At 49.2% G+C, this 10,143-nt stretch overlaps 1 protein-coding gene across 2 annotated transcripts in view; it reads left to right on the top strand.

Moving 5' to 3' along the window:
* Positions 1–8,435, top strand: part of LOC121307284 (large neutral amino acids transporter small subunit 3-like) — a 14,562-nt gene extending 6,127 nt beyond the window's left edge. The window contains exons 3-15 of one of the 2 annotated variants that reach the window (XM_041239466.1): positions 517–721; positions 970–1,025; positions 1,789–1,865; positions 3,344–3,436; positions 3,954–4,087; positions 4,657–4,829; positions 5,501–5,641; positions 6,006–6,041; positions 6,180–6,312; positions 6,725–6,866; positions 7,099–7,172; positions 7,710–7,833; positions 8,095–8,435. In XM_041239466.1, the coding sequence (XP_041095400.1) occupies positions 517–721; positions 970–1,025; positions 1,789–1,865; positions 3,344–3,436; positions 3,954–4,087; positions 4,657–4,829; positions 5,501–5,641; positions 6,006–6,041; positions 6,180–6,312; positions 6,725–6,866; positions 7,099–7,172; positions 7,710–7,833; positions 8,095–8,268 (1,562 nt within the window). In that variant the 3' untranslated portion in view covers positions 8,269–8,435. The remainder of the gene's footprint in view (positions 1–516; positions 722–969; positions 1,026–1,788; positions 1,866–3,343; positions 3,437–3,953; positions 4,088–4,656; positions 4,830–5,500; positions 5,642–6,005; positions 6,042–6,179; positions 6,313–6,724; positions 6,867–7,098; positions 7,173–7,709; positions 7,834–8,094) is intronic. The other variant, XM_041239467.1, reaches the window with a different exon arrangement.
* The last annotated feature ends 1,708 nt before the right edge of the window (positions 8,436–10,143 follow it).

The following is a 10,143-nucleotide window of genomic DNA, read 5'->3' as shown; positions in this document are numbered from 1 at the left end:
AGACAGACAACCGAATACATATTCACAGTCACAGTGGAGAAGGACGCTGGCATTCAGAGTTAAGTTAAAAGTTGGATAGTTCTGGGGGGGGGCTAACAGGTGCTAAAGAGGGGGAGGGGGAGCAGGGAGCCAATCAAATGAGGAGCTAACAATAGGAGTTTTCTTTATTGTAAACAGCTGCCCCACCTCCCTCCCTCTCTCCCTCCTTTCTCTCCTTCTCTCTCTCTGTGGCTCTGTGTTGCTTTAACTGTGAGTTCAGCAGCTGCTTTTCAGTTCTAGCTGCGCTGGCAACGTTATTGTATTGTGAATCGGTACAGCCCTGGCTATAGGACTACAGCTCCCAGCATGCCTCTGCTCCCGCGGCAATGGCGAGGGATGCTGGGAGCTGTAGTTCTTTTCTTTGCTTTGCCCGGCTCTTACTAACATATATATCTTATAATGCTACAGCTGGTAATTAACCAGCTCTGCAGCTGCAGTGTAAATTGTCGATTCACTTTGGTTGTGTTTTGCCCTCAGAGAACGTAACCAACCAGTCGTGGGGGGAGGACCTGAGCTCGGCGTGGCCCTCCCCGGCCCCCACCATCTGGCTCAGCTGCGTGGATCAGGAGGAGATGCTGAATCTGGGCTTCACCATCGGATCCTTCCTGCTGAGCGCCGCCACGCTGCCCCTGGGCATCCTGATGGACAGGCTGGGGCCCCGCCCTCTGAGACTGCTGGGGAGGTGAGAGAGAGGGGAGGGGAAGGGAGGGGAGATTAGCAGGATGGGAGGGAGAGTGAGAGAGAGGGGAGGGGGGGAAGGTGAGGTGAGAGAGAGCTGAGGAGGAGGGGAGAGATTGCTATAAAATTTGTACTAGATTTCTACCAAAATCTTAAGATTTCTAGTTTTCAGTTTAGTTTTTTTTTTCTATAACTGTGATGGTTGATGTTTTAGATAATTCAAGTTTGTATTTCTCCCTCTCTCTCTCTCAGCGCTCTCTTCGCTCTCTCCTGTTCCATGATCGCTGCCTCAGCCTACGACCCCCCAGGTCAGTTCTGATATCAATAACAATGCCAGCATGCTTCTGCACCCCCGTCAATTGCGAGGGATGCTGGGAGCTGTAGTTCTTTCACTGGACTCTATGAAGCTGAGGGAGTTCATTCTATATAGAGGGGGTGCAATTCAATATGATAACAAGGGAACATTATTCAGCAGCTTTCACTGGACTCTATGAAGCTGAGGGAGTTCATTCTATATAGAGGGGGTGCAATTCAATATGTTAACAAGGGAACATTATTCAGCAGCTTTCACTGGACTCTATGAAGCTGAGGGAGTTCATTCTATATAGAGGGGGTGCAATTCAATATGATAACAAGGGAACATTATTCAGCAGCTTTCACTGGACTCTATGAAGCTGAGGGAGTTCATTCTATATAGAGGGGGTGCAATTCAATATGAGAACAAGGGAACATTATTCAGCAGCTTTCACTGGACTCTATGAAGCTGAGGGAGTTCATTCTATATAGAGGGGGTGCAATTCAATATGATAACAAGGGAACATTATTCAGCAGCTTTCACTGGACTCTATGAAGCTGAGGGAGTTCATTCTATATAGAGGGGGTGCAATTCAATATGTTAACAAGGGAACATTATTCAGCAGCTTTCACTGGACTCTATGAAGCTGAGGGAGTTCATTCTATATAGAGGGGGTGCAATTCAATATGTTAACAAGGGAACATTATTCAGCAGCTTTCACTGGACTCTGAAGCTGAGGGAGTTCATTCTCTCTCTCTCTCTCTCTCTCTCTCCAGTTCTTTCAGCTCTGATATTTCTTGCTCTCTCCCTCAATGGATTTGGAGGAATCTGTCTGACCTTCACATCCCTGACGGTGAGTACAGAAAACGATTCAGAATCGCTCTACAGGCGCTGCCTCTCTACAGTTTCACCTGTGCAAAAACGCTGATGAAGGCGCTAGAGCCCAAACTAGAGGGCTGTTCTAGTTTCATTAACTTCTGATTATTTTCCCCCCCCGGGGGGGGGCCACCCCCCCCCCACTCCCCAGCCCCCCCCCCCCCCCAAATTTATAATTTGTAGAGCCGCACACCTGCAGATGTGTCTGTAGCACACAGAGTCAATCACATGACTTCCTAAAATACACAGAGACATTTTCTCTTGCACGGTGCTCGCTGCAGGCAGCAAAACCACGGCACAGTTTATACACTGAGTCTGAGAGCCTCCTAATAAGGGCTGCTTACCTTCCCTGCTTGAAATGTCAATATTAAAGTGAATCCAGCACCTCCAGTAATGCCATATGCCTGACCCTGCTGTGCTTGTGTGTGTGTGTGTGTGTGTGTGTGTGTGTGTGTGTCACGTGCCTCTCTCATGGTCTTTGGGTGTCTCTTTATTGACACAACATTCTGATCTCATTGATTTCAAAAGGCCAACTGTTAAAAATGACCCGGAGCCAATGAGAGCGAGGGGCGAGCCGTCACACCCCCCCTCACACCCCCTGGCCCCTCCCCTAACCCTCCAGGGAAGGGCAGAGGGAACATTGAGCAGAGACATGCAAACCCACTGTCTCACCTCTTATTAGCTTTATTAACATGGTCACTGGTAGGAGACACGCTGAGAGAGAGACACACACACAGGAGGGAAGGAGGGAGGCTGGCTGTAGTGGTTAGAGCTGAGGAGGGACTGGGAGGGACGGAGGGAGGCTGGCTCTAGTGGTTAGAGCTGAGGAGGGACTGGGAGGGAGGGAGGGAGGCAGGCTGGCTCTAGTGGTTAGAGCTGAGGAGGGACTGGGAGGGAGGGAGGGATGCTGGCTCTAGTGGTTAGAGCTGAGGAGGGACTGGGAGGGACGGAGGGAGGCTGGCTCTAGTGGTTAGAGCTGAGGAGGGACTGGGAGGGACGGAGGGAGGCTGGCTCTAGTGGTTAGAGCTGAGGAGGGACTGGGAGGGAGGGAGGGAGGCTGGCTCTAGTGGTTTGAGCTGAGGAGGGACTGGGAGGGACGGAGGGAGGCTGGCTCGAGCTGAGGGTCTGTGTCTATTTTTAAAGTTCACTTTGTGCAATGCTGTTGTAGGATGTCATCATACAGTGTGTGAGATACAGCTGGTTTATCGTTATGTGGTCTGAGATCGCCCTCTAGTGTGGGAAACACAACCCTGCGATGCGACAAGCTTACAAAGAGAACTGCAGCCCTGGCTAAAAGTTTTCCCTCCTCACCCTCTATATAGAATGAACTAATCTCCTCTCCTCTCTCCTCTCTCCTCTCCTCTCTCTCCCGCTCTCCCCTCTCACCCCTCCCCCCCCCCCCCCCCCCCCCCCCCTCCCCCCCCTCTCCTCTCTCTCTCTCTCTCCTCTCCTCAGCTCCCCAACATGTTTGGTAATCTCTCCTCCACTCTGATGTCTCTGATGATTGGATCCTATGCCTCGTCCGCAGTCACTTTCCCGGGAATCAAGGTATATCCCGTCATTGGGATTCAGCACAGGGAAGCATTGTAAAGCACAGAGAGGTCTGGTAAAGCATAGGGAAGCATTGTAAAGCACAGAGAGGTCTGGTAAAGCACAGGGAAGCATTGTAAAGCACAGAGAGGTCTGGTAAAGCATAGGGAAGCATTGTAAAGCACAGAGAGGTCTGGTAAAGCATAGGGAAGCATTGTAAAGCACAGAGAGGTATGGTAAAGCATAGGGAAGCATTGTAAAGCACAGAGAGGTCTGGTAAAGCATAGGGAAGCATTGTAAAGCACAGAGAGGTCTGGTAAAGCATAGGGAAGCATTGCAAAGCACAGAGAGGTCTGGTAAAGCATAGGGAAGCATTGTAAAGCACAGAGAGGTCTGGTAAAGCATAGGGAAGCATTGTAAAGCACAGAGAGGTCTGGTAAAGCACAGGGAAGCATTGTAAAGCACAGAGAGGTCTGGTAAAGCATATTAAAATGACAAGCTCTGCTCAATGGTGCTCGGATCGGTTTCTCTGCAGTTGATTTATGACGCTGGGGTCCCCTTCACTGTCATCATGTTCGTTTGGTCGAGTCTGGCCTGCCTCGTATTCTTCAACTGCTTCCTCAACTGGCCGGTCGAGTCGTTCCCAGCGCCACAGGAGACCAACTACATGTAAGAACTGGGAACACTGGGAGGGAGGGGCTGGGAAGGGGAGGGGCTGTAACAGGGGGAGGGGTTGGGGAGTGGCTGTCTGTCTGTCTCTCCGTACCGTCGCCCCTCAGTGTAATACTGAAGCATTATTGCATTGCCATTGCTGTGCCCTGTCTGTCTGTCCTCCCTAACCCTACCCTCTCCTCTCCTCTCTCCTCTACTCTCTCTCTCCTCTCCTCTCTTCTCTCCTCCTCTCCCCTCTCCTCTCTCTCTCTCTCTCTCTCTCCTCTCCTCTCCTCTCTCCTCTCCTTCCCCTCTCCCCTCTCTCCTCTCTCCTCTCTTCCTCTCCTCTCCTCTCTCCTCTCCTCTCTCTCTCCTCTCCTCTCCCTCTCCTCTCTCTCTCCTCTCTCTCTCCTCTCCTCTCTCCTCTCCTCTCTCTCTCTCCTCTCTCTCTCCTCTCTCCTCTCCTCTCTCCTCTCCTCTCCTCTCCTCTCCTCTCTCCTCTCTCCTCTCCTCTCTTCTCTCCTGTCCTTCCCCTCTCCTCTACTCTCTCTCTCCTCTCCTCTCTCCTCTCCTCTCCTCTCTCTCAGTAAGAAGATTAAGCTCAGTGGGCTGGCTCTGGATCACAAGTTGACAGGTGACAGGTTCCACAGTCACGTGAGCACAGTGGGTCTGCGTCTGAGTCAGAAGAGCCCCGCGGAGAGCAAGGAGTTCATCTCATCCGGGGAGAACGTAGACAAACCGGCAGACAACGTGCACGCCAGTAAGACTCCTCCCCATCTCTCTATCCTCTCCTCCATCTCTGTTCAGACGCAGTGTCTCTCTCTCTCAGTCCCGTTCAGACACAGTGTCTCTCTCTCAGTCCTGTTCAGACGCAGTGTCTCTCTCTCTCTCTCAGTCCTGTTCAGACGCAGTGTCTCTCTCTCTCAGTCCCGTTCAGACACAGTGTCTCTCTCTCAGTCCTGTTCAGACGCAGTGTCTCTCTCTCTCTCTGTCCTGTTCAGACGCAGTGTCTCTCTCTCTGTCCTGTTCAGACGCAGTGTCTCTCTCTCAGTCCTGTTCAGACGCAGTGTCTCTCTGTCCTGTTCAGACGCAGTGTCTCTCTCTCTCTGTCCTGTTCAGACGCAGTGTCTCTCTCTCTCTCTGTCCTGTTCAGACGCAGTCTCTCTCTCTGTCCTGTTCAGACGCAGTGTCTCTCTCTCTCAGTCCTGTTCAGACGCAGTGTCTCTCTCTCTCAGTCCTGTTCAGACGCAGTGTCTCTCTCTCTCAGTCCTGTTCAGACGCAGTGTCTCTCTCTCTCAGTCCTGTTCAGACGCAGTGTCTCTCTCTCAGTCCTGTTCAGACGCAGTGTCTCTCTCTCTCAGTCCTGTTCTGACGCAGTGTCTCTCTCTCAGTCCCGTTCTGACTCAGTGTGTCTCTCTCTCTCTTTCTCAGTCCCGTTCAGACGCAGTGTCTTCTCTCCTATCTTCCTGTGGAGTCTCATCACGATGGCAATGACTCAGATCAGAATCATTTTTTACATGGGATCCATGAACAAGATGCTGGAGTTCCTGGTGATTGGGGGGCAGGAGCACCGTGAGTAACAATACTGCACTGCACAATACTGCACTGCACAATATCACACTGTATTGTACAATACTGCAACACAATACTGCAAAATATCACACTGTATTGTACAATACTGCAACACAATACTGCAAAATATCACACTGTATTGCGCAATGCTGCAACACGGTACTGCACTGCACAATATCGCACTGTATTGCACAATACTGCAACACAGTACTGCACTGCACAACACTGCACTGCACAACACTGCACAATATCACACTGTGTTGCATAATGCTGCACCGCACAATACCACACTGTATTGCACAATACTGCACTGCACAATACTGCACAGGTACAACACTCTCTCTTCTCCTCCCTCTCTCTGCAGCGTCGGAGGAGAGGGCAAAGGAAGCTGAAGAGACAGGTGAGTTGAGAATCGACAAGCATTTTGAGTCCCTGCCCCCCTTCTCCACTCAGCCCTCCCTGTGTGTTTTGGTGTAACCCTGCGTGTCGGGGTCCCCTGTGTAACGCTGTGTGTTTCGGGGTCCCCCCTCCTCTCCAGTGGGGTTCTACGCCTCCGTGTTTGGCACGCTGCAGCTTCTCTGCCTCATCTCCTGCCCTCTGATCGGATACATGATGGACTGGAAAATGAAGGAGTGCGAGGAGCAGACCAACGGAGAGAAAGACAAGGAAAGGTGAGAGAGAGGAGGCGAGAGGGAGAGACGGAAGGGGAGGAGAGGTGAGAGGGAGAAGGCAGGAGGAAGAGGCAGAGAGGGAGGGAGAGGAGGAGGAGGAGGGGGAGCAGGGAGATGGAGGGTCAGGAATAGGATAAAGTGAAGGAGTGTCTTGAAACCTGGTCCCAGGAGCCCCTCATCCGGTGGGAGACCTAGTTTGAGGAGGCTATATTGAACCCTGAGTCTTCCATGGTTACCGAGCCACGCTTGTCAATGCTGAATCACTGGGATCCTTTGAGACCCGACTTGACAAATTTCTGACATTAGTCAGCCGCACTGGGCTGAACGGACTCCTCTCGATCGCTCGCAAGTTTTGTGTTTCTCACAGTCTCTCTCTCTCTCTCTCTCTCTCTCTCTCTCTCTCTCACTTCAGCTCTGATCCCAACGCACACCAGAAACCAAGAAGAGACAAAAAGATTCAGAAAATCACCAACGCCATGAGATCCTTCACCTTCACAAACATTCTGCTAGTGGGGTTCGGAATCACCAGTCTGATAGATAACCTGCCTGTACAGGTGAGAGAGGAGAGGGAGGGGAGAGAGGAGAGGGAGGGGAGAGAGGAGAGAGGAGAGGAGAGGGGAGAGGAGGGAGGGGAGAGAGGAGAGAGGAGAGAGAGAGAGGAGAAGAGAGGAGAGGGGAGGAGAGAGAGAGGAGAGGAGAGTGGGAGGAGAGAGGGAGAGGGGAGGAGAGAGGAGAGGAGAGGAGAGGCACTGATTGACTGGTTGTTTCTTGTCTTCCTCTCCTCAGATTGTTTCGTTCATTCTTCACACGATGGTTCGAGGTTTCATCCATTCCTGTTGCGGGGGTCTGTACGCTGCAGTGTGAGTGAATTTAACTAACCCTGCTGTGAAGAAAGCTCAGTTTCTTTCGAAAGAAAGCTCTCAATTAATTATATATATATATATATATATATATATATATATATATATATATATATATATATAATATACACTAACGGAGTCCCTGCATAGCTCCTCCTCCTTCTCTCCTCTCTCTGTCTCCTCTCTCGCTCTCTCTCTTGCTCTCAGGTACCCCTCTAATCACTTCGGGACGCTCACAGGGCTGCACTCTCTCATCAGCGCGCTCTCTCTCTCTCTCTCTCTCGCTCTCAGGTACCCCTCTAATCACTTCGGGACGCTCACAGGGCTGCAGTCTCTCATCAGTGCTCTCTCTCTCTCTCTCTCTCTCGCTCTCAGGTACCCCTCTAATCACTTCGGGACGCTCACAGGGCTGCACTCTCTCATCAGCGCGCTCTCTCTCTTTCTCTCGCTCTCAGGTACCCCTCTAATCACTTCGGGACGCTCACAGGGCTGCAGTCTCTCATCAGTGCTCTCTCTCTCTCTCTCTCTCGCTCTCAGGTACCCCTCTAATCACTTCGGGACGCTCACAGGGCTGCAGTCTCTCATCAGCGCGCTCTTCGCTCTGTTCCAGCAGCTTCTCTTCATAGCCATGGTGGGACCACTGCATGGAGACCCTTTCTGGGTGAGCCCGCGGGGACTGGAAGCACTGGGAAGGGCCTGGGGGAGTGGGAGGGGCTTATGGGAGGGGCCTGGGATAGGAGTAACATTATAATCATGCAACACCAAGACCAGCCCCTGCTTTCAACAGACAGTCTGCCAGCACACCTATAGGGGGCGTTGCATGTGTGATGTATTTATTTATTTATTTATTAATTTAACCAACAAGCGACAGAAGAAGACGAAAGACTCTGTTTATTGATTTCTTTCTTTCCTCCAATCACAGATTAACCTCAGCCTCCTGCTCTTCTCACTGGCCGGATTCCTGTTGCCGGGATACCTGTACTTTCACTGCAGAACCTTGGTGAAGGAAATGCAAGCCAAGGACGGGACCAACCAATCAGGAGAGGCTTTGAGGGGTCACCATAGCAATGGCCAACTGCCAAACAGTGACGCCTAGTCAGGAGCACCGAGCCAAAGATTGACAATAATAATAATAATAATAATAATAATAATAATAATAATCTGAGCCTTTGTGAACTTCCCCTGGGGAATTGTGAACAATTTTTGGGAAGTTTTATCAAATCTTTTTAAAGCTTGAAGATGAATTGAAATCTTTTTTTTTTTTTTTTAAAAACAGATTTTTTTTTTTTTTTCTATTTGTTTTTATTATCATTATTATTATTATTATTATTATTATTGATTGTGTACAAAGGCTGGACTGTCAGTGACTATGAAATTGCATTTAAAAACACAAAAAGTACTTTTCATGAAAAAACTTTTTATAATAATAATAATAATAATAATGTATTTGATTTATGTTTGCCTCGAAAAATCCAACGAAACAAAATAAGGGCACTTTTGAGGGTACAGAAAGTAAAACATTTCAATTTGAACCCCCTTGAATCTGCAGGAATAAGAAGACTGTGACAAAAAACAATCAATTCAGGGAGCCTCGTGGAGAGAGGCAGGGAGGGGCTGCAATTATGAAGCCGGCTTTTCCTGCTTTGGAGCCCAAATTGTGCGTATGCGTGCGTTTGTGTATCGTAGCCAAAACTTGAAACTGCCTCTGTCAGCTTCGAATTATTAATATTATTATTATTATTATTATTATTAGAAACTTAGTTCTGAAATGTCAAGCTGCTATAGTCAGCAATCCCCAAACACTGTGCTCTTCTGAAATGAAAAATCTGCAGTTTTAGCATTTGGGAAACAGTTGTGTGTTTCTGTAAGTATTTAAAAACGATGTGTGTGTATAATAATAATAATAATAATAATAATATTTCCGGGCTCTCAGTGAGAAACTCATTATAACAGAACGCTATGGACTGTGATGTTGATCGACGATGTGCTGGAATAGATCAGAAGGAGACGGAGAATTGGAAACTGATTTTAAAAAGAGGTTGAAAATCAGGATTTTGACCCCCGAGCCTGGCGTCAGCTGTGTTCTGTGTTTTTTTAATCTTGTGAATGAATGGACTCTACGCGTCAGACGCAAACTTGCTATGCAAAATATCAAAGTGTTTCTAGGTGCTAAATATATTTTTTTTCAACACCGTGGAACTGTCCAGCGTCAATAACTATCAGCCCCTGACTCACTGTGTGTGTGTGAGAGACCCTGAGCGAGTCACTGAACCTCCTTGTGCTCCGTCCTTCGGACGAGACGCCAAACAAACGAGGTCCTATTGGAAGAGACTCTGCAGCAGCCCCTGACTCACTGTGTGTGTGTGAGAGACCCTGAGCGAGTCACTGAACCTCCTTGTGCTCCGTCCTTCGGACGAGACGCCAAACAAACGAGGTCCTATTGGAAGAGACTCTGCAGCAGCCCCTGACTCACTGTGTGTGTGTGAGAGACCCTGAGCGAGTCACTGAACCTCCTTGTGCTCCGTCCTTCGGATGAGACGCCAAACAAACGAGGTCCTATTGGAAGAGACTCTGCAGCAGCCCCTGACTCACTGTGTGTGTGTGAGAGAGACCCTGAGCGAGTCACTGAACCTCCTTGTGCTCCGTCCTTCGGATGAGACGCCAAACAAACGAGGTCCTATTGGAAGAGACTCTGCAGCAGCAGCAGCAGTTGTTGATGATGCAGAGTTCACCCCTCTAGTCTCTGCAAGTCTCTTTGGATAAAAGCATCTGCTGAGTGACTTGTTAATAATAATAATGAAATTGAAGTGTTTGTTTGATGATTTCCGTGTGACGCTGTGAGCTTTGCAGGGTTATGTATATATTTTTTGTTGTATTTGTTTCAGAACCAATAAAAAAAAAAAAACATTCTTAAACTCTGGAGTTGTCTGACTGTGTCTGTGTGTGTGTTTGTGGATTACAATGCTTCTCT

This window comes from Polyodon spathula, chromosome 54 (assembly GCF_017654505.1).
Source record: "Polyodon spathula isolate WHYD16114869_AA chromosome 54, ASM1765450v1, whole genome shotgun sequence".
NCBI lineage: Eukaryota > Metazoa > Chordata > Actinopteri > Acipenseriformes > Polyodontidae > Polyodon > Polyodon spathula.
The sequence above is the reverse complement of the archived record's forward strand: the minus strand, read 5'-3'. Positions and strand labels throughout refer to the sequence as shown.